The 27,638-nt window shown below is 52.2% G+C and overlaps 1 protein-coding gene across 3 annotated transcripts; it reads right to left on the bottom strand.

Annotated features, from left to right (window-relative positions):
• Positions 1-731: 731 nt before the first annotated feature.
• LOC103763613 (NADPH--cytochrome P450 reductase) lies at positions 732-26,594 on the bottom strand. 3 transcript variants are annotated; one of them, XM_018076643.3, is made up of 16 exons: positions 26,457-26,594; positions 16,181-16,373; positions 10,155-10,203; positions 9,183-9,311; positions 8,619-8,768; positions 7,656-7,780; positions 6,670-6,759; positions 6,115-6,213; positions 5,454-5,570; positions 4,629-4,747; positions 3,287-3,468; positions 2,994-3,143; positions 2,173-2,440; positions 1,537-1,682; positions 1,228-1,313; positions 732-993 (listed from the first exon to the last, which is right to left on the bottom strand). In XM_018076643.3, the coding sequence occupies exons 2-16, from the start codon at positions 16,357-16,359 to the stop codon at positions 849-851; spliced, it is 2,034 nt and encodes a 677-aa protein (XP_017932132.1). In that variant the 5' UTR covers positions 16,360-16,373; positions 26,457-26,594; the 3' UTR covers positions 732-848. The 3 variants fall into 3 exon arrangements, with proteins under 3 accessions (XP_017932132.1, XP_017932133.1, XP_017932134.1); XM_018076644.3 differs by lacking the exon at positions 26,457-26,594 and adding an exon at positions 21,644-21,805; XM_018076645.3 differs by lacking the exon at positions 26,457-26,594 and adding an exon at positions 12,491-12,819 and having other exon boundaries at positions 16,181-16,289.
• Between the last annotated feature and the right edge of the window lie 1,044 nt (positions 26,595-27,638).

A 27,638-nucleotide genomic window follows, 5' to 3' on the forward strand; every position in this document is an offset into this window, starting at 1 on the left:
AGGTTGTTTTTTTCTTTTCTTCCCCCCCCCATGCTTAAATCACAAAGATGTTAAAATAAAAACAGTATTTAAAAAATGACCATACACAGTGTGAGGGAGGGGCTGGGCTCAGGGGAGCTGCCGGACCCCAGGGAGCAAGCAGGGCCCTATGGACTGAGACCCCTCCTCCCACAGCTGGGTCTATTCCCCAGGGGAGAGGAGCCACCCCCTTCCCGCTGCGTGCTGGAGCAAAGGCAGGCATCAGGAAAGGAGCAGGGGGGTGGTGAGGTCTGGGGGGCACAGGGCACCTCTGTGCCCAGAGCCAGCTGCCAGCCCCTCATCCTAGAGCTGGACAAACAGGGCATGAGGGAGGTGAGGACAGATGGCTGCCCAGGCCGGGCCCTCACACCCGGGGGGATCGCAGGGGGCTGCCGGCCTGGCCCCTCCACCCCTCTGCCGTGCCAGCAGGCCAGGGTGGGCTCCAGCCCCGGGGATAAGGCAACACCTCATGTTCAGAGAAGGACCCCAGAGCTTTCTAGCAGCGTCCATCCCTTGTGCCCCACATCAGCTGTGTCCCTGACCTCAAGGCAAATGCTGGTGCCGCGAGGTGCGCCTTGGGGTGCCGGGGTCACCATGGCTCCTGGACAGCAGCTGAGCTACCCCCCTGCCCCTCTCAACCCCTTCCACCCCCCGGGGCACACAGCCTGTCCCGAGGGGCTGCAGTGGCCCAGGAGGGGTTGGGTGATGGGTAGCTGTGGGGCGGGGCTGACACCCTCACCCACAGCAGCCGTGGGCGAGCAGGCACTTTGCACCTCCCGTGGGCCCTCGCCTGGGGACCCATTCTCTCCCCAGCCCCACCAGCCCCGCTTTTAGCTCCAGACATCCAGAGAGTACCGGCCCTTCGTCATCAGTTTCTTTACATAGTCCACGGCCTGGGCCTGGCTCATGTTCCCGAACTCGGACACAATCTCGTAGAAGGTGTTCTGCACGTCCCGGGCCATGTTCCGGGCATCGCTGCAAACAGAGGGATCATGAGTGAGACACCAGAGTCACAGAGCCCTGTCACCTCCCCACACGAACACCCAGGGTTCACCCCAGCCCGCCTGCCTGGCCCTTTGCCCTCCCCTGGAAACCAGACAGTGTAACCCTCCCAGGGTTTGTAATGCACAGCTGGGGAAACTGAGTCACACTAATTTTCCTGAGAACGGGAATGTTTTCCCAAAGTCCCTTCCCTGCCCCCAGACCTACCCACACACGTAGATATGAGCCATCCCCTCATTAACCAGCTTCCAGATGTTTTCCTTGTTCTTTTTCAATAAGTGCTGGACATAAACCTGGCAGGAAACAAGGTGGGAATGAGGTGAGAGGAGCAGAGCCCCCCAGACCACAGGCTGGGGCGATGAGGGGAAGCCAAGCCCATGCTCAAGGCTCTGGAGACAGTGGAGGTGTGCTGGGTGCTCCTGCCTGCCATGGGCCATCCAGGCTGGAAGTCTCCAGCCCTAAGGCCACAGCTGGGTGTAGCAGCAGGAGCAAGTGGTGGGATGACTAGAGCAGTACCTTCTCAGCCTGGTCCCTGGAGAAGGCCACATTGAGCTGGGTGAGGACTCCCTCCTTCTGGAAGCGGGCCAGCTCCTCCCGGTACAGGTAGTCCTCTCGCTCGCGCCGGCAGCCGTAGTAAAGCACTGTCTCACCCACCTCTTTGCCTGCAGGGTCACACGGCCTCCATCAGCTGGCCCCTGGCAGCCCACAACCCTGTCCCCCTCCCCACCCTCCCCTTGTCCTGCCAATCCCAGCAGTCCCAATCCTGCCCTCTCTGCTCCCCTGGTCCTACCAGGCCGGAGGAGGCAGAGCTGCACAACTACTTCTGGTTATATGGGGAAGCTTGAGACTGATTCCCAGAAGTGGCCACAGGCTTCAGCAATGAGTGTGACTTGACTGCAGTTATTTGGAGATGTGGTGGCAGAGGTCAGAGAACTGCCTCAGGCCTATCCACCCCCCAAACATCCTCCTTGGCCAAGAGGACAAAGCATCCTCATGCTGGGCAACACTTGGCTCCTATTCATCCTCCCCCACCTCCTCTGCTTTTTGCTGGACCCACCAGCAACACGAGCTGCACCTCAGAGGCACCAACTGAAGCCCGCAGAACCCTGTCCTGCAGGAGCTCCAGCCCCAGGCAGGTTGCTGGGCCCTCACCTTGCTGCTTCAGCCAGGCCCGCTCCTGGATGAAGCCGATGAAGGGGGCGACGCCAGTGCCCGGCCCGATCATGATCACGGGGGTGCTGGGCTTGAAGGGCAGCCGGAACTGCGACTTCCGCACGTACATGGGCACCAGGGAGTTGCTCCCGTTCTGGTCAGGCACCTTGTTCTTGAGCCAGTTGGTGGCCACCCCTTTGTTCAGGCGGCCCGTCTTGGTCTCGTACTCCACCGTCACGGCACAGATGTGGATGGAATTGGGATGAACCTGCAGGGAAGGGATGTTGGCACCACGCAGAGAGGGAGCCCCGGCAACCCCACAGCTCAGTCCCCGCAGCTCCCCCTCAGTGCTCAGGAATGAGGAGAATTCTAACCTAATGTTAACACTGGGACAGCTATTCCTCCCTGCGTGCCCCTCCTGGGGCTTCTGTCTTGTGTCTGACACAGGACCACGGAGCTTCCCTGGGTATTTCCAGCCACCTCAGGGCTTCAGGCACAAAGTAATGAGTGAATTTTGACCAGCCCCTAAAATTCCACCTTCTTCCAAGTCCTAACAGCCAGGCTGATGGGTGAAGAGAAGCAGGGCCCCAGGGAGTGCAGGTGGTATTGGGACACAGCTGGCTGCAGTGTGAGACCCTCTGCAGACCCCGTGGGAGCTGGGATAACTCCATGCAAGGAGATAACTAAAGTTGCCTCTCTGATGGAAATTATCACCAGGACAAGCTCCCCCCATCCAGTCCCCAGCCAAGGACCGTGGTGCTGTGGAGCTCCAGCTGAAGCGGTCCCTCCACAACCTCATTCCCTGCTGGAAGCACACTCACCTTGGAGGAGGAGGCGATGGAGTAGTAGCGGGCCTGCAGGCGGGGCAGGAGCTCGCACAGGTGGTCGATGGGGGGGCGCAGCGAGGGCATGTCCTGCAGGATGGCCAGGATGTTCCTGCGGGCCTCCACCACCCAGCTGAGGTACAGGGCCTGCGGGCAAGGAGGGCACACACACGTGACCACTTCCCTTCGTGGCTGGCAAACGCCCCTTGGGCTCTCTGCACGGCCCTTTTGGGGATCCCCCAGCACCCAGTTCAGCCCAGCAGCGTTGCTGGAAGGGCCAGTGCTCCCACCTTGCCCTCGGCAGCGGACGAGGCCATTTTCCGGAGGCGCTCCTGCTCCTCGGTGTCCGTGGCGTACTGGGCCAGCTCGTACAGCACGTTGGTGCGGGGAGGGTTGGTGATGTCCAGGTAGTAGGTCAGGGCTGTTCGGTAGGACGTGGGGCAGGGGAAGGGATGCTTCTTGTTGGATTCCTCTGGAGAAGAGGGAGAGAAAGAAAAACTGAAAATCGGCAACTACCTGCTGTTATGTCAAGGGGATTTCGTGCCGGCAGCTACGCACGGCGTGTGAGGGCTGGAGACAGAGCAAGGCTCCAGGGAGGAGAGAGCAGCCCTAAGGCCGATCAGCCTGTGGGCCAAAGCCCCAGTTCCACACTGAAGCACCTCCCTCTCCAGGCAGCTCCCTCTCCCAGTAGCCCATTCTGTGTTTCACAGATGCTGCCTGACAGTTTAGCAGCAAAAAATATCACCCTGTGGTCCCCAACAGGGCTCTCTGCCCTGAGATGTCCAGCAAACCTGCAGACCAAGCAGGGGGGCTCCCCTCCACAGCTAATTTGGCCTCACACACTTACACCTCTATCAGACCTGGCCTCAAAAGTGTCCTTACGCTCATTTAGACACAGAGAGCTGTGCTCAGACTCATCTTGGGAAAGGTCAGCACCAGCAGTCAAGGCTGGAGCCATTCAGCAAATTGAGAGGTCCATAAGGACAGGAATGACAGTGTGAGGCTGGACAACTTGCAACACTGCACAGGGGGCTACAGGCTCCAGCAGTGCATTAGAGCCACTTTCTCTCTTGAAACCAGGAGCTCCCTCAGGCTTCTGGGCCAGCACGTCTGATGCTTCAGGTCTGGCTGTGCTGCTCCAGGAGTGCAATGGGCAGCAGCTGGCATCTCCTTCCTGCCAGAGGCTGGCTCTGCTGGGAACGCTGCCCAGGAAGAGCTCTTTGTACCAGCACAAGTGCTCCCTCCTGGCAGTTCAGTCTCCAAGGCTGTGCCTCCTCTCAGGACTGAATAAGAACATCTCACACACTGAGGGCCCTGTGGAGCTCCGGGGCTGCTGCAGCTGAGGGATGCTCTGGTGGGCTGATGCTCTGTAATTAGGAGTGTGCTGTTACATAATTTGTTGTTGAATGGGCACACTAAACACATTTCACAACTGACCCACTTCAGCTGCTCTCAGCAAACAGGTCTGTGCTACTGCTAGAACAGCACAGCATTCAGAGTGGCTGTGGGACATTTGTCTGCCTGGAGGTGTCCCACGGGACCTGAGGGTGATCTGGATCCTGCTCTGGTGGGAAGGACAAAGGCCACAGCTGAAGGAGAACTGCTGACCCTCAGAGGTCCATCTGTACTCACCATCCAGGTTGTTTAGGGACATGACAGTGTCCAGGTCCGTGCCCAGGATCTCACCGATCTGGTTCACCAGAGAGGAGTCGTTGGCAGGGTACACGGCCACGTGGTCCCCGGACTCGTACCTGGCACGAGACACAGGAGAACAGATGCAACACCTGCACCACTTCTTGCCCACCCCCAGAAGACAAGTGGGTTGGTGCAAGAGGCAGCTGGACGACACAGATCCAAGCTGCTGCACCACCAGGGATCCCCAGAGCCCACAGCAACAGCGGGAAGGACCATGGTGGGATAACGCTTTTAAGAACCAGGGTTTTTATGAGAGACCTCCAAGTCAGAGACTTCAACAAGGCCAGAGTTCCAGCAAGGACAGGCCAACTCCCAGTTGCTCAAAACCTCTGCAGTACTTTGTTACATTAAGCCACCTGGATTTGTGACTTTCTAACAATTTAAGCCAGATAGAAGATTTTTAGGAGCAGGGCTTTATTCCCCCTATGCTTGAACACCTAAGCCAGGCAAGCCAAGGCATGAGCCATCCCCACCTCTCTCTCACAGCTCATCTGCCCTCTCATTTTTTTAATGATTCCTAGAGAATTCTTTCAACTGGGACTGCTCAGCTAGGAAAGGTCTGTGGGGTGGGAGGGACCCAAAGCAGGCAGTGCAAGAGCTGGGAGAAAGTCCTGATGTGGGGTACCCGGTACAGAAGCCCAGAGGGGCAGTGTTGAGTAATCACTGAAGTACTGGATGAAGCTGGTGCCACATCCTTGTTCTTTGCTCCTGCTGCAGACTGCTCCTGACAAAATAAAGGAGCAGTCTCCCACAGAAAACTACCTGATTTTGGAATTGGAGATATCCAGCTCCAGGTGCATCAGGTGCCGCTCTCCACCCTCGTTCAGTTTGCGGTTCTCTGTAACCTTGGCCAGGAAGGGGTTCTTGGCATCAAACGGTCTGGAAGGAAAGACAAGGCTTGGTTCATGCTTCAAAGCACACTACACCACAGCACAAACCAAACTATGATCCTGATGCTACCCACACTGGCACAGAAAGCACATCCTTTTCCTTCTAAGCACAGCCCAGCAGTCAACAGCTTCTGTCCCATTAGGAACAAGTGACACACAAGTGGACTGGAGGAACTGTCACATCTCAAAGAAATATTTCAGGCTGGAATTAGTTCATACAGCTCATCTCCCACAGCAATACTGCCAGCAGCCATCATGTATTGGCCACCCCAGGCGAGGAAAGGCTCAAGACAGATGCTGTGGATGTACCAGCCAAGCAGCACACGGGGCCACAGGCATCTCCTCACCACTAATGATCCATTAACTGGGGACTCTCAGAGTCCCAGTGGAGATCTGAGCCCATTCCTCTTGGGCAGAGACAGGCTGCATTGCAGAAATGACACTGCCCACACAGCAGGTGTTGTTAGAGACATCAAGGACCCATCAGCCAACCCCTACCCCACATACACCCTGCCCAGGGGGTTGGCACTTACGGCTTCTGGTTCTCGTAGCTCTTGAGTCGGCCCATCTCTCCCGTGTAGACTTTGTTCATGTTCACATCCGTGTGCACCACCAGCTCATACTGGCGGATGCTGGGCAAGAAAAGAGAAAAAAAGTCAAACTGGAAACCACAAAGTGCAGCTGGAACCAGCATATACTCTGCTTGATTTGCTGCAGCTCAAAAACAAATGCAAATGCCACCCCTTTGCCCCTCTCCGGACGTGAGGGATCAGGAAAGCTGTGCAGAAAACCCAAACCAAGAGGAAACCTCAGCCTCACTGGGAGCATCACAACCAGCACAGCCATCCCCAAAGGTACCAAACCCACCATGTCCCCAGTCAGAACAGAAACTCAGAGCTGGGCTCAAACTTGCACCAGGCTCAGGCCAAGCAGCTCCACTTCCTGCTCTACTTTGCCCATGCCCCCTCCAGTCTGGAAGGGGAGGTAGTGCAGAGGACAGGGAACAGGAGCCTGGGGGTGATGGAATGGCCACCAGTCAGAGGTGACCAGTCTCTCTGGTACCCAAAAGGATCTGCTCCCAAACCCACCTGGACTCTTCTCCTGTAGCCTCCACCCCAAAGTGCTCACAGACTGCCGGCCAGAACTGCTCTCTCCAGGTGATAAAGTCTTCTTCCAGGCTATCCAGGGCAAAAGAAAGAGTCAATAACCCACTCCCAGCTGGGAGAAAAGGGGCACTCTGAGAAGAGCCATCTGAGATCCCCATGGAGTTTCTCCCTCCACCATGGGAAAAGGCATTTGCCTTGGACCCAGACAGTTTTGGTACCTCCATATGCCACAGATCACCAGAAAAGCATTGTCAGAGCACTAAGTTGGAATTGTTGCTATACCAACCACCCCTCCCTTCACCAGGTCTGCCAAGGAAGGCTTTGCTATTCAGGCTCAGTCTTTAACCACCTCAGCTCCCCCCTTGCCCACTCCTGGCATGAAGTCACCTTCCCAAAAGGCAGATTCCAACACGGCAGTGTTCATTTTTCTGGGTTCAGAGCCTCTCACACACCTCACAAACCTCACATCAGACCTTGCAGACTTAGAGGTAAAGCCAGAGGTTGATGTAATGTCCCAGGGTGCTCAGGTGAGCACAGAAAGGCAAAAATAAAATAAAAATCATTGTCTGAGTTGGAAAACTGCTGCCTCCCACCATAAAACACTTCATGAGGAGATGGAGTCTGCCTTCTCCACAGGGATGGGGAAGTTTATCTACACAGGTTGGGTTAGCAATGGATCTACAGCAGGACAAAGGCAGAGGAGGCTGCAAAGCCTGCTCCAGTATGTACCTATGGGCATTTAGAGCTGGTGTGGGATTTCCCAGACACAAGACTCCCTAGGATACTCCCTGTGTACAGGGACCTGATTGTGGGAGAGAGAGCAGACAGACACACACTCAGAGTTACGTCAACTCCCACAAAGAGCCCTGTAGAGTTTATTTCTGTCTTGGTAATAGAGCCAACTCCCTGCCAAAGTATCCAAGGTGCTTTATCCAGCTGTGACCAGCCCCTCCACCCAAGCTACTCACTTGCCATCATCATCTCCCAGCCCAAGCTCAAAGATGCGCTGGGCTCCGAGCTCCTCCAGTCTCTTGTCCACATACTTTCCCATGGCATTGAAGTGCTCATAAGTCTTGTTCCCCAGCCCAAAGACCTAGAAGGGAATGCTCATGAGCATAGAGAAGCAGGAGCTGGACTCTTCCCATCCAGTTGACATCCTCTGGGCAAGTATCACCCAGCAAATGAAGTTGAGAAAAGACAGCAAGACCTCTCCCAGCTCCCCATCCACTCTTCGTGGACCTTGGGTAAGAGCCTACCACTGGTGAGGAGGCACCAGCACCTCCCCTGAGCCCAGCCTCAGGCACGGCAAGAGGATGCACTTACAAGAACTCCTGCACCCTCGAGGGACCAGTAAGAGCCTGGACTGCCTGGAGACCGATTGCTGGCCTTTGCCTCCCACAAACCACGCAGCAAATGTTTGCTCACTGCTTCATACAGAGAAGCTTCACATCTCCAGCAGTGGATTTTATCCTCATTTGCAATTATTATGCTGCCTAAGGAATTTGGCCAGGGTTTGGGTGAGGTGGTTATTCAGCTCAGCACAGGAAGAGAGTTACATACTCCAAGTGATTTAAATTGTGGGAGAAGATCTGGCCCCGGGGTGCTCAATTAGCTTCTGAACAGCAGCAGCCTGTAGCTCATTTGCAGATGCTGTATTCAGTGCCTGCAGGCCTGTTTGGGGCTGTTTGTACCAGCAAACCCTCATGATTTAGGGAATGGAGAGAGAACTACGACATCTGTATTTAGAGCCCTCAGATGTACATTTGCAGGAGTCCACAAAGCCTGCGAAGGAAGACAGTAGGGACCTCAACCAAAACAGGAGTACAGGACACAGACATGCTGTGCCTTTCCCCCAGCCACGTGCAGGCACAGTGGAGGGCTCTTGGCTTTCCTTCCCAAATTCCCACACAAACCGGAGTTGAGCCACTCACTGCAAACCGCAGACCCGAGAGGTCGGTGTCGGCCTCCTGCAGCCAGTCGTAGAAATCCTGGGCATTGTCCGTGGGATCCCCCTCTCCATAGGTGGCCATGCAGAACACAGCCAAGGACTTGTCAATCTCCGAGAGGCGACTCAGGTCCGACTGCAAGCGAAGGACAGAATGAATCCCTAAGGACCCCACAACGTGGTTATTGGGCAAGCCTGTTCCTACGGTGTAGGTGTGCAGAGCAACACCACTCGATTGCAAAAGGGGTTGGGAAAGGCCAAACCCACCCAAAATTGGCAGGGGAAATAAAGCCAACCACCCCCACTGGACTGCAAGTCAGCATTTCTACTCCACCAGAAAAGCAATGGGATTTTCCATGCAAAGCTTTCAGGGACCGTGAGAATGCAGAACGGCAAGGACCAAGCCCATCTCTGCATCGCTCGGGCTCATCTTTTCTCCCCTAAATGACACTGTTAAAAGGCCAGCTGTCCCTTGGCCAGGGTCCTTGGGTTTTTTTAGGGGACATTAATGGGATGTTACCTATCCTGAGGCTGTTCATGGCTAAATTACCAGGTCATACTCCTCCGGATCCGCTGCCATGCCCCGGAGGCCGTAGCGATGAGCGTCTTTGGAGAGACGGTTGGCAAACTCCTCTGCTGTGCCCGTCTGGGAACCGTAGAAAACCACAATGTTTCGGCCCTGGAGAGAAAAAGAAATCCCTGTTAAATGGTGATTACTCACTTGGCAAATGCATGGATGAAGCACAGACAAAGGAAATGCCTGGGATCAAGAGTCCTGGACTGCAACCTAAAGGCAACCAGGAGTCTGTGCTCGTACAGGACTCCACGCCAGGTCTGACAGAAAACTCAAGGCTAAACCGTTAATGAGAACATGACTCTTGTCACACTCAGAGGGGAGACTCAGGTCAGACTAAAACCCAAAACAAAGAAAAACCCTCAAGATTTATTCTCAACTTCAGGGCTGCAGCGTGACTCCTGAAAACAGGGAACTCCCTGGATGAGAACACAGACTTGCCAAAGCTTTGGGGAAATGCCTGAGCACCAGAGCTCCTGCTCTGCTGCAAGCCAGTTACTTTGAAGTAAAACAGAAAATACATCCAGCCCTTGCTTCTTCCTCTGCTTCCCCTTGTGTCCAGACCAGTGGAGTCAAAAGCCAGTTCTGTGCACAACAATTCCCATTCCACAGCGAGCCAGTTTGGGAACCAACCACGCAGATAAATAACTGCCAGCCAATGACTTTAAAGTCTCTGCCATTTCCCTCTTGACTTTGATCTCATATTACACTTTTTTTTTTCCCCACCAAATTTTCACTTTAATTTTTTTCTCTAAGAACAACATCCAGGCATAGACCCAAAAAGCTATTCCTGGCTGCCCACACAGCCTTCCCCTGGATGCTCTCTGCAGCAGGCATGTGCCTGTATCCAAATCAGCCCCTCCTGCTGACAGTCTCCAGAGAAAACTGGGAAGGACATGAGCTCTCCCTCCTTCCCAGCACCCCTTGTAGCCAGAACAAGCTGCTTACCGTCTTCTTCATCTTCTCAATGAAGCTGCTGTCTCTCACTGGAGCTACTCTGAAAGACAGGAGGAACCTCCTTTCAGATGAAACACATTCATTTTTTGAGGTCAGGAATAAGCAAGTGGGGAAGAAGTGGCCTCGAGACCTCAGGAAGGCTGCCCAAAGGCTGCCCACTGACCATCCATGTCCCAGGGATACCCATCACTCAACCACAGGGCTTCTGCAACAACCATGGAGCAGGGACTCGGAGCAGACAGGAAAAGCTGAGCCCCTGCCTTACCTCCACCGGTGAACCCTCCCACAGGGAGAGCCCAGGCACTCAGCCCTGCCTGTCAGGAAGCCTTTATCAACTGCTCTGAGAGGTCTCACAGCTGAGCAGGTTACAAGAATCTCACAAGAGCAGGTCTCCAGATAAATCTCAGGGGACAAGCCATGGTGTGAGAGAAGGGAATAGAGAGCTCCCTGCTTCCCACATCACTGCAGGCAGGCAGGCTCAGTCCTGCACTATGTTCCCCAGGGCACATTCCCCAAGCCTGAAGTCAAACAGGGCTAAAACCCAGCTATTTCAACCTCAAAGCAGCATGCCAGACCCGAGTCCCAGAGCTGGAGAGCTCTGTGGAGCAGACACACGCAGCTGATCAGACCCACAGAGCCACCAGCAAGGCACCCACTGCCAGCCAAGGTCCTGCAGAGCTGGTTCCCTTGCTGGTTTCCATTCCCAAGCAGAGATGGGTCTAGCTGCAGTCAGATTAGGTGCTGGGGGCTTTTCACAGCAGGCAAGGAGGACAGGAGCTCCCTTGCTGTCCTCCCCGCTGGAGCTTTGGTAGCGGGGAAGAACGTGGGACCCGTTCCCATTTCACAATGGAAGAATGCAAGGCTGGGTCTCCTGTGGGAAGAGAGAAGCCTCCAGGCAAAAAACAAATGGTTTTGGCTCCAGCCCATGTGAGAATGTGAAGAGCTCACTAACAGTTTCCTAAACTCTGCAGCCCAGGGGGAGGGATCTTGCAGATGTGCCGTGGCATTTGCAGAGAGCACACACACAGAGCAGCAGGGTGGGGGACCTTCAGTAAAATGTGCCTCCAAGCACCCTCCTTGACCCAAAGGTATCAAGGAGCTCCATAACTGGGCCTGACAGTTCTGAGAACTAACAATCTCATACAGCACACACATCAAAGACAAGCAAAGCCTACCTCAAAAAGCTACCCAAGGCAGCTGTGCTCCCAGGAGAGAGCTGCTTCACACTCCTGCTCTGCTCTCCCAGCAGCTAACACTCTCCCAGAGTTGTCATTTGTCCCCTGTTGGGAACTGAGATATGACAAGCATCTTAAGGGAGCAGTCCCAACCCTGCCCATGCTGTCACCAGGACGGGGGCTCGAGAGAATTCACAAGACTCAGCTCTCACTTAGCTTTTGGCTTCCTGGTGAACCTCTTTGGTTTTCTGTCCTCTGCAAGCGAGATCCAATTAAAACAACTGTTGGGTCAACTGCTAAACAAAATGCTTTTTAAAGAGGAGAAAAAAAAGTTTCAGATCCTTTCAGCAAGCTCCCTTTGGAAGAGAAAAGGGTGCAGCACATGGAGCTCGTCCGTTTTCAAAGGAGGCAACCCCACACTGAAGTGTGTGGTGGAGAACAAGTTGTGGCTCAAACACAGAAGAAATAATGAGCCTGGCTTTGGAAAAAAGGCTACACAACTCTCTGAAATTGCTTCATCAGGGTGGTTTGAAAATCTGAGCTACGAAAACACACAGGCGCCAAAGGCAGAAACAACACACATTTTCACTGCTCAGCCAGGGAAACTTAGAAGAGAAAGTGTGTTCTCAGCAATGACTGCTCTTACAGCTTAGATAGCTCAAAGCAGTGACAATGAGAATCAGAAGTGTTGGGTGGAGGGAAGGGGATTAACCCCATTGTTGGAATGAGCTGTAGCTTGTACAGATCTCCCACCCTTGGTGAGAATCCACAGCACAAACAGCTCCCAGGGCTTTCTGTCATTTTGACTTCAGGAGAAAGAAAGGAGAGGGAGAGAAGTTCCCAACAGCTCAGCAACAATATCAAAGTCTGTCCCAGCTGAACACCTCTCCTTCAGAAAGTTCCCATGCCCATGGTTTTCCTGACAAACACATAGATACATCCAAAAGTGCAGACACAGCCTGGACACTGCAGGGAAACCAAGCACCGACAGCAGGGTCTCCTCTGGAGCAGCCTGCCTCCGAGCAGAGCCTCTCCCCTTCCTCCTCCTCCTGTCCCAGAGGGAAGAGGCATCCCACTCACCCAGCTTTGGGGCGGGAGGAGCGACCCTCCAAGGTGGAACAACCCCGTGGCCCATCGGGCAGACTGACTCACCTGGCCACGGCCGGCTCTTCCCGCGGGGCCGAGTACACGCAGCCCATGCTGGGCAGGGAGAAGGCAGACAAAGAGTCCCAGGGCAGCTGTGTCTGCAAGGGGAGGTGTGGGGGGACGGATCTAACTTAGCTCTGGAGCCACACAGGCCTTCCCATTCTGCTCCTCCTGGGCGCTAAAGCCAAGCGTCAGCCTTTTGTTGAGGAGAAGAGAGCCGGCACAAAAGGTCCCGGCACGGGTCATAGCAGGAGTGGTCCTGTCCCCTCGGATCCTCGTGGTGGGGCTTCGGAAGTTACCAAGTGGATCCACACAGTCCTGAGAAACTGCAACATCTGGCAGCAGTGGCAGAAAGGAATTAGGAGTGGAGAATGAAACCTCCCAGGATCCTCCGCAGCACACGTCCCTCTCCCATCGGCGTGGAGCAGGGGGACGGGACACAAAACCCTCCCCCGGCCCTGTTACCTTGGAAACTGTTTATATCACAGCTGCTTTTATATATATTCTCCTTTTTCAGGGAAAAAAAAAAAAAAAAAAGAGAAAAGCTTGATGCTGTAGCTGAATGAAACGATTCCAGACACTGCGTGAGCAACGCTTCGGGTAACTATGGCAGTGCCATTACGGAGGCAGCTCAAAGGAGTTTGTTCTCTTCAGGATCCTATTAAATTAAATTAGAGATGGTCTCTCTCTCTCTCACACACACAGGCAGCAGAGAGCTAATCAGGTTAAGGAGTTGGAGCAATTCCTGCCACAGGAAGCCCTACAAGTACCAGGGAATGGATTTCTGCATAGCTGCAGAATAGAGATAAGCCAGTTTCTGCCCCAAACAATGTTAAAGAGGGGGGAGAAAGGAGAGGGTGACACCCAGCATACCAATGGCTGTCCTGCCTGTGTCTCCCCAGGATGACTGTCTGTACAACTCTGGAGAGGGCACATGAGAAGGGAAAGAAATCTCTGACTGAGAAACGTGCAGAGGAGGAGCAGCCAGAGAATAAAAATAAATTTGTGCATTCCCCAGCAATGCCCCCACGAGGAAGCGCGGTGGCCACGGCCGCGTGGCGATCCAGAGTTGCTCTCCCTAATGACATCTGCAGAGCAGGCTGCAGGGAAGGCTGCCCCAGTGGTTTTAATTAAGTCTGAAAATAGTCAAAACACGAGCAGTCAGTGGGATCCCAGCCTGTCCCACACATGCATGTGTTACACGTCACAGGTACAGGATGCCTTCCGATGTGCTGGATTCTGTCCCTTCTGCGGAGACTTTGGCCAGGAAAACAGCTCCACTTGGCTGTAAGGATGAAGAATCAGCAGCCTGATCCCTCACTGAGCTGTGGCTGAACCCAGGGATGCATCGTCATGGCAAGATCATGAGTGTTTCCAGGCCACACAGGCTGGTGGAGCCACGCAGGGAGAACCCAGCCCAAAAGAGGGTGTTTCAACAGGGCATCTGTTTTTCCACAATCAAGGGCAGTAACAACAGCGGCATTTCCTTTGCAGACCCTGCTGAGCTGACATGGTTTTATCAAGGTGCTCAGCAGCAGCTCCCAAAAAACATCAGGAGGGCACTGAGGTGCTGGATGCTGTGTTCAGGTCAGAGACCCTACTTGCACTGTTCAACACTGCAAACAAACCATTAAAGCAGCAGCCATTGTGATGTGTCTGAATCCCTGTTCAGCATCTTCATCCTCCGGTATCCTGAGGCTGAAGTTGGGGGAGCCAAAGTGAGACAACTAAATCCATCACTCAGTGCCATCAGATAAAGCAGCTCAGGACAGTTTGGTGAGTCGAGGCAGAGCTGCAGAGAAGAAGCTGAAGAAAAGCAACCCCTCTTAAGGCCAAGGCTCTCCACTTCAGACAGAGACAGCCCTGATGAGGCCTCTCTGCCTTCATGGGTCTGGGACAGCTTCCCTGCCTGCCCACAGGCCTGCCTGACATATCCAGCCAGCCACAGGCAGTGGCTGACAGTGTGACCCTGTGTCTTGTCGATCTGCCTGATCACCAGAAAGGAAACTCCACCCCAGACTCAAGGATTACAAGAGGGAAGGAAACCCAAGGCTGAACAAGCTTGTTTTTCCCACTCATTTTCCTCCCAGTTCCAAGCATCCCATAAAATTACACTGCAAGACCTGCAGGAAGTCTCTGTCTCTGTCCCAAAAGGCGGATGTGCCACGAGCCACAGCCTCAGCTTATGGGGCCACACTGCCCTCTGACCAGTTTGCTGCAAGGACCACAGCAGGGCTGCAGCAGGGTCAGGCTTAATGTAGAGGGAGAAACTGCTTCACAGCCTCCTCTCACTCTGCACCTGCCTGGTTGCCACTTTTCCAAAATGCAGTAGTGTCAGATGACTTCCAGAACAGCCTCACCTCTTCCCTAGTTATCCACAATGGGACGTGCTGCTGTTCCACATCTCCCACAGGGAGCTCCCTTCCAGCCATGGCTCACAGGGACAGAGCAGGCAGCACGGACCCCATGGAGCAAACCCAGGCAAAGTGCCCACGAGCAGCTCAGAGCCAAAACCCCCATCCATTCCCAGATGGAAGCCCATGTGCTGAGGCCCTGCAGCGGCACAAGGTGGTAACATGTACCAGGGGCAGTCAAAAAGCTGCTCTGCAAGGTCACAACAGCCTCTGGAAGAGCTGCATGTGGTGAGTGCGGGGTGGAATCAGTCACACAGGCCCAGCCTGTGCCATGCCAGCATCTAATTTCAGATGGGTAGTGCCCTTTCCCCAGCCAGATTAGCTCTCATGGCAACAGCGTTCTCCTCACAATCTCCAGAGAGGGCCACGTGCACTGACACACACAGCCCTCTCTGCTGCAGGAGTGAGAGGTAAAGTATCCCACCAATCCAAAGAAACACATTCCCAAGGTAAGCTAAGCAGGCACAGACAGCTGTGCTGCTGCCAACCTCGTGTGCACCCATGTGCACAAGGTTCCACAGCCAGGGTCACTGCTGCCCTTTAAAACCCTCCCAGCCAGAAAAATGTACTTTCCATCCTCCTGCAACACCAGAAACAGAAGGACTGAGGTAAAAAGCCCAGCAGAAAACTGATGTTACTGTGAGGTAAGGAACTAAATGCACCCTGGTCTCCACCAGCATGGCTCAATCCTGGCCCTAAGCCCTTTGCAGAAGACAGGGTAGAACAAGGATTTCCCTCTCCAAATCCAGTCTCCTGATGCTGCAGTACCCTGGCATCAAAGCCAAGCAAGTTTCACAAGAGCTGCCAAGCAGTTCATCCCAGGAACTATCTCCCAAGACTATTTCTTTTCTTCATAGCCAAGGGTAGATAAGATTTCTGATAGGAAACCTACTTAAAAGCAAGTCCACATTTCTCCAGATTTATCTAAATGTGACTTTTATCAGAAAAAAAACCGAGAATAGCCAAAGCAATCCTTAAGAGTTCTGAAGTACAGCCAGAGGGTTTCCTGCCTTGCCTTTTCCTGCCTTGCTTGGGAAAGGCCAATTCCCGATTTGGGCCACGCGGTGGGGTAAGGCAGAACTGCAGCCTGGCTCCTCCCCCGGGATTTCTGCGTTGGGAGGGGAACACGCAGCTCAGAGGAAACATGAGGGAAGAGAAATATCTTTTGGGACTAGGTTCCCTCACCAGAGGCCTCCTACAATCCAGCTGAGCCTTCCAGGACTCATCATAAGCACGACAGAAAGCTCCACTCCCAGCGCGCTGCCTGAGAGTTGTTACTTACACTGTTTGCATTTTGGGCAGGTCGGGGAGTTCCTCCTTTTTCTTGCGGAAGAAGAACCAGTAAGTGAAGAGTCCGGTGATGAGGGAGATGAGGAACACGTCTGTCATGCTGAAGAGAGAGTCCTGCTGTGCAGTGCTGTCGGGAGGGGAGAGGTTTGGGTCCATCCTGGCTTCCCCCATGATGGTCAGAGGCACTGTAAGCAAGGAAACACAAATGAGCACCAGCGGCCACACAGTGCCATGGAAGAGCAACAGGGGTCCTTCAGAAAGTGGTTTTTGCTACACATTTAGTCCTGGGAGCACAAGGCTGCCCAACAACATCTTTGGAGAGAGGCCTTGCATCACAAGACTGCAGGATCCTTTTGTGTCCCACGGTGTCACACCAAGCTTTTCCCTTCCTGTTGCATCTGTGCTGATCCATCTGAAGTGATTTCTGCTCTCCCTCTACCAGCAACATCACAGCAGTCCCACAGGCCAGCCAGGGAGCTCAGCCTGACTCCTACTAAAGCCACAGCAAAACTCAACAGGGACTTATGGCCACCCTTTATTGAAGCCCTTACTCACCACAGAGCCCCTGGAGTGCTACTGGGAGAAGATCCCACTCTTCCAGCCACCCCACAGATTTAGGGCTTCCTCCCTCCTTCCCACAAGGTGACAGGATGCCCTGGACCCACTGTTGTGCTTATAAACCACAGAGCAGGACTGTGGCATGAAACGTCTGTGAGCATCCCCGCCAACATTACAATACAAAGGATGAACACTTCTGATTTAATATCCACCTCCATTGCAGGTGGATTTACTATCCACCTCTTTTTGGGGCTCTGGCTTTCCAGTCCCATCCACTATCTCCCCTGGTTTAACTTCCATCTCCTTGAACTATTGCTTTCCACTCACCAAGGCAGAGTTTAAGCAACTTGTGAGCTGCCCAAGGCCATACTCAGGGTCTGTGGTAGCACAAGGATGAGCACCCAGCCCTCAAATCCCAAACCTACGGCCCTATGGCCCCATCCTTCCCCTGAGGATCCACCCATCACTCCCTCTCTCTCTCCCTCTGCTGTGCCAAAGCTCTGAACTCCTCTGACCCCAGTCCAGATCACAATATTATCTCACCAGAGGCAAGGACACACTCTGTCCAAGTAAACAGATAATTAACTCAAAACTTGATTTGTAAGGGCAAAGTGTCTCTCTTCTTGTACTTGGGCACCCTGCCAACCCAGGGGACCATGGACATTTGAACTTCCACACAAAAAAGTGACTCAGAGCTGTGGTGGTGCCACAGGAAAAAAAAGGACGTGTGCCATGGCTGGGCAGTGAAGGAAGAGCTAAGCCATGACTGCCAGAGGAAAGTTCCCAGGCAGCTTTTCTGGGGGGGCTGAAAACAGCAGAAAACTCCAAGCCTGTGCCTGGGCTGAGAAATAAAAGTGACCAAAGTTTAAGGTTATGCTAATGCATAACTTAGCATAAGTTAGCTGGGATGAAAAGGGAAGGTGATGCTTAGGGAGATCTAACAAGGGAGACCAGGTACAGCAGAGAACAACCTCTTGTTGTTACCCTTAAAAGGAAACTCCACCTCCAGAGAACACGAAGCCTTGTGCCAGAGGACACCAGCTATAAAAGGTGCCCTATGGAGCACAGGGAGAAGTCCATAGCAACCTGGCAGTGAGCAGAGACAGGTACTCTGGCAACCCAGGTAGTGCTCAACCCCCAAAGAAGTTTAATTTGGTGGAGAACTTGGAAAGTAACTATATTACAAAGGGCACTAAAACACCACTGGCAAAGCTTCCCATTAAATTCTCAGAGATGACACCAAGGCAGGGAGTTGGAAGAAAAATGTGTGATGTGACTACGGACAAGCAAATTGCACATTCCTCTCCATCAGGCAGGTCACCCTGTCCTCCCTCCTTGCAGACAGGCTTTCCATCACTGGATCTCGGAGCCAAGCAAGAGCTGGGTGTTATTTCTGTACAGCTCTAGACAAAACTATTAGCCAAAGCCCCCACAACTGGAGCTTAGTTGCCAAAAAGGCACAGCTCACAGCAGCATCCCTCTCCTTATCTGGTTCCAGTAAACCACCAAGGAGCTGGTCTGGCAACCAACACCAGGGGAACGCGCTGGTGGGGGGAAAAATATTGCTGGTTTATTGCCTTCACTCCTGATGAAACCCCCGAACTTTTATTTATAAGCTCTTCTCCTCTTCCTCACTGCCACTCCACCTCACCTGTAGGAGGATCTCAGCCAAAATCTGCCAGGAAACCCACCCTCTCCTTGTTATCTCACTCATCACTTGAATTTTCATTATGTCTCCGGGCAAAGAAGAGTTGCTGGTTTCCAGGGAGCCTCAGCTGCTGCCCATGCACAGCACAGACCCCTTCTCTTCTTCAGAGATGGAGGAAGCAGTGCCAGACACAGGCAGGAGGCTGCCTGGATAAACATCTCCAATGCTGTGAGGTGGGTTGGTTTTTTTATCAGTGCCAGTTTCCACTGCCCAAATTCCACGAGGGCAGCCAGTTCCTCTCACACAGGGATGGCCATGTCAGTAAGATTATCCTCAGCAACAGCCTGTGTTTCACCCACTTTCCTTGAAAATCCCTTCCCCAAGGCACGTGAGGCAATGACAAACCCTTGCTCAGAGGAAGCCATGAATAAAAACAAGGCTTGCAGGAGACCATGCTAAGCTGGTTTTGGGCAGAAGCTGCACCTCCTTCCCTTCTGAGCACCAAACCCAGCACCCAGAGCAGCTGAGCCCTAGGAAAGCCTCCTTGCACAGAGCACAGCAGCCTCCCTTGTCACAAACTGCACGTGGAGGAGAGTTCCAAGACAGACACATCTGTGGTGAGCAGCAGCCAGCCCAGAGTGGAAAGCACACAGGCTGCACAGTAATTCCCTCTTGGCTCTGGATAGCTCAGACATGGATATTCACCAGCTGCCTTCACACAGGGCAAGAAGGAGTCTGTGCCCTCCTCAGCAAGGTGAGGGCTATGTCTCCAGCCAAAATTCATCACTGTGCCCAAATCAGCAGAGCTTCAGGCCTCCCAGGGCAGAGGAGACAAGCAGGAGCCAGAGAGGTTTGGCTTTCTCAATCCCCTGGACGTGGCCTGCTGTCCCAAGCAGGGATGCCTTGGGAAGAGGCATCCTCAGGGAGGCAGCTCCCAGGAATGCAGCGTGGCTGGATGCGGGGGTGGAAGCTGTGCTATCTCCTGGCCTTCACCACACTGCAGCTCTCCAGGGCCTCAAAGGGGAGCCCTACAGCTGCAGCCAGACCACACACTCAACCCCCCCAGAGCCAGGGAAGAGAACCATCTCTGGAGAGCTCTCCTCTCTTCAGTCACAATCTCCACAGCACAAAGATTATATGCTGACCTCTAACCCTGGAAGGAAACATGGTCATGGTCTTGTGATGGAAGCAAAGACGCAAAAACTGCTTTAGTGTTGATGATGGGCTCCCTCTGGTCTTGCCCATTTAGTTATTCAAGTCTTATATTCCAGCTAAAGGTTTTTCTTTTTGCTTTCCCTTCACCATCCCGACCCTGGGGAAAAGGTTCGCTCAGACACAGCAAAGGATGTGAAATTAGACCTCATGTTTCTTTTTTTAAAAGGTTGTCACAATTCAGGAACTCAATTCACCCAGCACAGGAAGATTATCATTCCTCAGTTTATCTCAGTCTTACCCAGTTGGCTGTAACAATTATTTTCCAGAAGCAATTTTCCAGCAATTCATTTTGAAATACACTTTCTAACATTCTAACATCCAGTGAAGAGAAACCTGACTCTTACTTGAAATTTAACTACCCTGGGAATTATGCAGCCTCTGGAAGGACCCTGATAGAATCAGACCAGGTTTTTGAAGGGGAAAAGAAAAAAATTCATGATGCAGAAGTAAAAGTTCCCCTGACAACAGTTTCAAGGGTGGTCATTTTATCCACAGTGTTTATTATATGTTCCATTAAGGTAAGACAAGACTTCCATATCCCTTTTTTTTTTTTTTGTAATCGTGGCTCCAGTTCCTGGATCCCTGTTTATGCACACAGCAAAGCAATCACCCTCAGCAAAGTGTGAGCACAGAGAAGTCACAATATTTTGAAAGATCACAATCAGGCAATGCAGTGTTTTAGCTCAGCTTTTCAGCCCCTGAATGCAGCTCCTAAATGTGTGAATCTGCTTGATACATGGCAGCTCACAATCACTCAAATCACTGGGGACCTTCCCTGCACATCTCCACGCTACCAAACAGATGCTCTTCATAATCATGTTAAAAAAAACCTGTATTCCTAATTCTCACACACATATTAAAATATATATAAAATCAGTATTGCAACAGACAAGACAGGATGGGGAGCGCTCTAAAAGCCAAATGATCAGCAACCCAAAGGGATCTGTTCTCCCCCCTTGATCTTGCACACAGAGGATGGCAGTGCCAGGAGATGGTGCAGCAGATGCCTCCAAAAGCACACTGGAGCACAGCACCACAGTCATGAAACGTGGCTGGGAGGTTTCCCCTTCTGCAAACGTAAGGATGTTTCTGCAAGTCACATTGTACTATCTCCTAGTGGCCAAAAAGTTGGCTCTGAGGCTAAGTTGGCAGGAAGTTGGCTCTTTGTAAGCCTGAAGTAGACTTTTCTTTTTTTTTTTTTTTGTAATGGAATGTCCATGAGGAGTTTCGATTACCTCAGGACAATCTGACTTTTCAGTCTCAGACCAGGACTGCAGCCTGTGACTCTCCAGAAACGAGTGACCAAGCTGGGCTTGACTCTGCCCTGTGCCACCATCAGCACACCACGACCTGCAGTGTCAGCCTTGGTGAGAGGGAAAGGAGAAGGAAGAATGCTGACCAAGCACAGCTTGGGACTGCTCACTGCTCCCACCTCTGATAAGTGATCCCCAGGCACCAGCTGTAGCACCAAACAGCCCCCAGGATCAGCCTAACACAGCAGAAAGAGCTCCCCATGATTCCCACACACCCTACAGACGCTGCCTGCCCTGGCATGGGGCAGCACAGAGGCTGCACCTCCATCTCCAGTGCCCCTGAGCTTACTGAAACACCCAACAGGAGCCAAGCATCAGCACCCTTTGGACCCCTGCAGATAAACACAGGGGCTGCAGGTAGAACCTCTGTTTTGCAATACCTGCAGGAAAAAGCCCTACAATGACTGAGCCAAAGAGGAACTGCGTGAAAAATGTGTGGGCAGTGCCATTAGTCACCCTCTGCCCTGGCACTGGTGCCAGGCTCCATTCAAAGGGAACTCAGCAGGGTGCAGGCAGCCAGAGCCTTCCCAGCCCACAGCAAAGTCCAGGCTGCCTCAGCTGAACACCAGCAGGGACAGCAGGTAGTGGTTAGAAGTCAAATCACCCCTGCAGCAACGAGCTTGACTTGTGTCTCGCAGCAACACCTTCACGGTGCCAACACGAGCCCTGGAGCACCCATCTCCCCTCCAAGAGTCCACTGATTCCATCCAGCAACACTTACCAAAGGACTGCGATCCAGTTTCTCAGAAACAGGAATCCATGCAGGTCACCACCACATCTAACAGCAAAACACACTCAAAAAGCCACTGGCTCCTTCAGACCAGCTTTCTCCAGTTCAGACTCCCAGTAAGAGCCCCGCACAGCCACACAGGGAAGGGGACAAAAGGGCACACTGCTGGTAGAGGCAACTTGGCAGAGCACCCCTCGTGCTCCCTGCAGCCACGTGATGATGACCCTCATGTCCCTGACTCAGCACAGGCACTGTATTAGTGAGCACAGAGGAAGCACAGCTGTCAGGATTTCCAGTGGTGGAAGCTCTGCGTGGCTGGGAATGTCAGCATTACCACCACATCTGCCAGATCCCTCCTTCTGATCAGGAAGGACCACCTTGAATTCCACAGGTGCAGGTGGGTGTGTGTGAGCAGACCTCCCTTCCCACCACACACCTCGTCTGCCCCAGTGATGGCCCCTTCTCTTGTGCTGACCATGGCACAACACAGAGCAGCCTTGAGAAGAAGCCTTAAAACTGGGCTTTTTAAGTGAGAAACCAGTTATTTCCACTGGCATCATGGCACAACCCCAAAGACAACTTCAGGACAGAGGGGAGACACATGACAGAGATAAGCAACCCCACCAGATGGAAAACTCTATCTGTTTGTACAGCGCTGACCTGCAGCCCAAGCCTTAGAAACAGCAGAAAAGCAGGAAGATTATAAATAGAAATTAAACAACTAAAACACCTGGGAGGAAAAAAAGAAAGCCACTCTCACAGGTCTCTATTCCCAGGGCACCTGCAAAGCTTGTGGAGAGCTGGCACAGAAGGCAGCACCAAAAGGAAGCTGCAGTGGAGGAGAAGGAAGAGACTCACAAACAGGAATGCAGTCTTGTGACCAGCAAAGGTTTCTTCTTTCACCCACTAATGACACGAGACAGGCGGGTCACTGACTTGTGTCAGGAAGAGGAGCCCCACGGACACAAGGCCAGGAGGAAGGAGAGATGTGGCAGCAGCAGAAGGAGCAGGGCTGTGGTGCAGGTGGCATTTCTGCCCAGACTCCTGTGCCTGGTCTCCTCTGAAACCCACTGCAGCGAAGACTTTCTGCATGTTTGTGTGTGGTATTAGGACAGGAAACCCTGGGGGCAAAACCAGATCTTCTCCCTCTCCTGAGTACAAATGCAACCAATTAGACTAAGAAATTCTGTTTACATCAGCCTGTGCCAGTCTCAAATTAGCTATTTTCCCCTCCCTTTTTAGTAAAAGAAGACCTGGCAAGGAAAGTGGTCCTTTCCAAAACAAAAGCAGCACATGGAAGCAGGCACCCAGACCCAGGTTATTTAACATTGGCTTCACCAGCCCTTGGATCAGCCTTTTCTCCAGAGCTCTGCCATGTGGAGATCATATTTCCCATCAATACCAGGATGTATCTGGCCAGATAAATGGCTGTGCTTTTCTGGTCTGCACAGGCTTCCTGTTTTGAGTGGGATCACCACACAGGTGAGTTCCTGGGCTCCTGGGGAAGGAAGGCACAGTGGGAAACCTCACAGTTTCCTTGCTCCAAGACCCTCCGTTGGACCACGGGTTTACCGTGGAACAGGGCAGGATGACATGAGCCAGGGTTTGGATTTCACTAGGCATGAAGGTTCCCTACACCTAGTGCTTCCCCATCACTTTCTTCCCACATATTTAAAAAACCCCAACAATTCCAGCACATCCCACAACTTCCCATTAACCAGCAGCAGTTCAGTAAGGAAGGGTTGAAAAGCAGAGCCTCACACAAAACCAGGAAAGTGCCTCTGTGCACTACCACCAGCTCAGAATTCCCAATCTAAACTGAGGCATTGGCTGCAGCAGCACCTAAAGCAGGGAAAGGAACACAAAAGCTGTTGGGTTTTCTTGTGAAGCAAAAGTTATTCTCACTGTGCAAGGTCTCTTCTACCCAGACCCTGACACACCGGCTCAGACATTGGCAAAACTTCTATTTTAGGCACAAAACAGATGTGGAATGCACATCAGTCAGTCTGGATCTTGAAATACTGCATATTTGAGCTTTCACTGTCATACTTCCATGTTTTCTGGCCCACGGGTCTTATTCAAGGACAGCAGAGCAGCTGCAAAAGCAAGGAAGAGAACAAGAGGAACAGCTTTGCTGAGGCAGAAAGCAACTCTATACCGTGGGTGTACTGAGGTGGGGCTCAGTCAGACCAGTACACTGAAACAAAGGATTTAGAGGCATTATTCAATACAAAAATTAATTCGAACTTGCCAAGCTGCCTTAAAAGAAAGCAACCCAGAATTACTAAATTTGCACACTTCCTTTCACCAGATGAAAGCCTCTCGACCTCTAGACAAGGGCATGAGGCATCTCACCAGCTTAGGCACCTGAACACCTTCCTTCACACAGATTAACGTGAGCCAGCATATAAAAAAAAGAGTTCAGGGTTACAGGGTAAACAAAACCTGAGAATGGCAGGGAAACTGACCCCCTTGTGAACCAACACTGTTCCCCAGTTTCCCCTCCCAGGGAGGGACAAATCCAGAGCACCACACCTCAGCCATTGTTTGAAAGAGGAACAGGGGTCTCACCACCACCAATATGCAGGAGCTGGGACAAGTCTGCAGGAGTTTTAAACCACCCTCTTGCCAGGCTAGGCTGCAAAACCTCAGGAGCAGCCCATTCAGGCATGGATTTTGCATGGTTCAGGTCCTGGTGAAGATGTTTTTTTAAGATCAAGACGAAAAATGGTATTTTTTTCAGCAGCCTCTTCTCCAAGTGCTGTGCCCTGTGCTGCCACAGCCATGGCTGGAATTTCAGCTCCTCCCAACAGGCCATTTACTCACCCTGTGCCTGAGTTTGTTGAGGGTTGGTGTGACTTTGCCTGCAACCTCTACAGGGAGGTAAGTGCTACAGATGGCGTCAGTAACCAGACTTTGACCTCTTCCACCAGGAAGAGTGTGGACAGCACAACCCTCCAATGCTGTTCTCCTTTAGGAGGTTTCCTTTGAAACCAACAGCTGGAGGAGCATCACAGGGACATTGTTAAAAAGATCTGGCAAAGTTTTAGGGACTGTGAAGACCTTTGATCAGAACAGTATGTTTTGGGGATTTATTTATTTAAAGAAAACCAAGCCCTGTTTGTGTGGAACGGGGACATGTTGTATTTATAAGGCAGCTTTCCTCTGAGGATGTGAGAGCTTTTCAGACATTACAAGCCTGTCTCCTATGTTGCTGTATGGGATGGAAGTGTGTCTGCATGATCCTTACATCCCATGGTAACTCTGGAGGAGAACTGTCCTCCTGCTCTGCCTGCCCTGTCAAAGGGTGTGCAGTCACCCTAGGACCCTCCCTGCCTGCCATGGGTACAGCAATCTAATCTGGATTTCACTTTTTTGAACATTTGTGAAATACAGGCAACTTCCCAGCCCAGCCCCTGCAATCAACCACAATCACAGGCACCAGAACATCAACTCCATACCCAAAACGGATGTCCTCGTGCCAAAAAGGGACACAGGCCACAGGACATCAGACAACCCAGGGAATAAGAGAGGTCACAGGCTGAAAGGCTGATCTCAAGCTGCAAAAACCACAGCTCTCCAAATCCCCAGCACAATCAACATAAACAGAAGACACTTGACACAGGATTTTTCTTTCCTTTTGTAACACAGGCTGCTCCTCTTACCTCCCGAAATTATGCACAGAGCCCTGTTACACAACCAGGGCTTGCACAATCCTCGCAGGCATTTTATCAGCTTGCTCCTCCAAAGCTTGGAGTTAGCTGGGGCCCAGAGATGCAGCAATGACCCGTGAAAGGGGTGAAAGCCAGTCAATTGATGCGTTTCACAAGCAACCACGCAGCAAGACCCAGTGTACCTGCCAGCACCGCCAAGTCGGACCCACCAACTCCCTGAGCCGGTTGCTAAACCTTCCCTGCACACTTCCCATGCACTGCCAGAGCCAGATGTCCCCAAGGAGAAAAACCCCACCCCATCTTTAACTCCAACCCTCGCCCGTCTACTCCTCCACACAGCAAGAAAGGAAGGTAAATTAGTCAGTAACTCTACAGACGTGGCTGATAACTAAGCAGAAACACTACAATAATCTGCTGCCACAGGTCAAACTCAGCCACTCTTTGGACTTGTGGCCCTACAGAAGCCACCAGAGATGGCTTCTGGTCTTTCTGGATTACGTGAGCGATCAGCAGCACACAATCAGCTTGAATGTCTGCTCGGGGATAAGCAGCGAGAGATTACGAGCAGCCTGTAATTATTTGTTCTGATCTATGAAATCTCAAAGCCTATAAAAAAGGAATCTTGGCACAGGTGCACCTGTCACTGCAGGGCTGGTGACTCACTCTCCACAATACCGTGGACAAAGTAGTCTCATTACTGGGATCAAATGAGCACATTGGGAAAGCACCTTATGCAAGTTCTACGAATTGTGTTTTTAGAGGCGGGAGAGTTCACATCAGGAAACAAAACAAAGTTCAGTGTCCACAGAGATAACTGTGGGTGGTTTTCTTTTATACCAGAGGAAAGGGATGGGGAGGAGATGGCAGGAGTGAAGACCTGAGCAGGGAAGCCTTTTCCCTAGTCTGCCAGAACTGAGCAAACACACCGTCTTTGCTGCATCACAACAGGCAAAGGAGAGAGCAAAAATCAAATGGGATTTTAGTCAGACACAGTTCCACATGTTGCTTTTGCTGAGGGTGAACTGGGTAAAGAAACCATCACTCCCAGCACCCACTGCCAGCCACCCTACCGAACCCAACTGCACCCACAGACACTCCACAACCTTTGACAGTCAAAAGAAAGGGGTTACCTTGCACTTATGTATCTGCAAGCAAGCGCTGATGGGGCCTGTGAGCTCCAGCACGAAGGGTGGAGAGCAGCAGGGAAAGCCTCCCTCGAGACAAGACAAGTTCTGGTCCTATGGCCCCGTCGAGCTGCTCCAGCTGCTCTGGAAGAAACAAACTAAAAGTTGCAGAAGGCACTCACTTGCTCAACCCTGGCTGCCCACAAGGCACCACCCCAGAGATTGTTGACTGAACATGAGGCACCTGCACAGCGATGACAAGCAAGAGATTTTTCTCTGTCACAAACTGGGCAGGACTAATTAACAGAGGGTTAAGTATGACACTACCCTCTCCATCCTGCCCACTCTTCACCTCACTCTCCAAGGCTTTCACACCTGAAGATTAAAAGAAAGCACTCAGTTGTGTCAGTTGGTGTTTCTTCCTGTAGCACCTGTATCCTCCCTGCTTTACAGAAACCTGTTTTGCAAATGAGTTCTCATGCACCGTCACATCCACATACAACACTCAGACACACTCTGTGCCATGCACACCCTGGTTCAGTGCAGTCAACCAGCACATGATGCACCTGAAGAAAAAACCTGTGCTGGGACAATGCTGGGCTCTCCAGGAAGGGTCTGGCTCACCAGCCCTTCCCAGACAAAACACTGATTTCCTCATCTGCAGCACGTTAATCACCGAGGTACTTTGCATGTGTGCAACAGCTCATCGGGATTTCTCAGAGAATCAGAGAAATACTGGAAGAAAGCCCCAGGCAAAAGGGATGTGTGCATCCCTGCACCCCAGTCAGCACAGCTCTGCTGCCTAACAAAACACATGAAAGCCCACAGCTCCTCTGGACAGCCCACACAGAGTGTAGAGCTCTGTGTAAGAGGGGATGTCCCCACCAACGCTATCACTGAGGCACTTCCAGATTTCAGAAACAGAGACCTGACCCTTCCTTGTGCTTTTCCAGCTTCTCAACTGGATGTATGTTTCTGCTTTTTAAAAAGAGCTGTAGAGGTACAAACCCAAATTTCACTTTTTCCAGATTCATATCAGAAAGCCTCAGTGATTCCTCTTCTCTGTACACATTCCACTAAGCATTCCTATTTCTTTTACACTCTGAAAGGTAACCCAAGGTCTAAACACTGACAGAACAATGCACATTCCACCAGCAGTGCTTACTTCTGCAAGTAAGACAACTTCCT

Source organism: Manacus vitellinus, unplaced genomic scaffold (genome assembly GCF_001715985.3).
Source record: "Manacus vitellinus isolate BGI_N305 unplaced genomic scaffold, ASM171598v3 scaffold_32_pilon, whole genome shotgun sequence".
NCBI lineage: Eukaryota > Metazoa > Chordata > Aves > Passeriformes > Pipridae > Manacus > Manacus vitellinus.

Coding starts and splice junctions, on each gene's coding strand:
- LOC103763613 (XM_018076643.3), bottom strand. CDS start 16,359: ATGGGGGAAGCCAGGATGGACCCAAACCTCTCCCCTCCCGACAGCACT. Junction 6,760..7,655: donor CTGGGAGATGATGATGGCAA/GTGAGTAGCTTG, acceptor TGCCCTGGATAG/CCTGGAAGAAGACTTTATCA. Junction 994..1,227: donor GCTCATATCTACGTGTGTGG/GTAGGTCTGGGG, acceptor CTCTGTTTGCAG/CGATGCCCGGAACATGGCCC.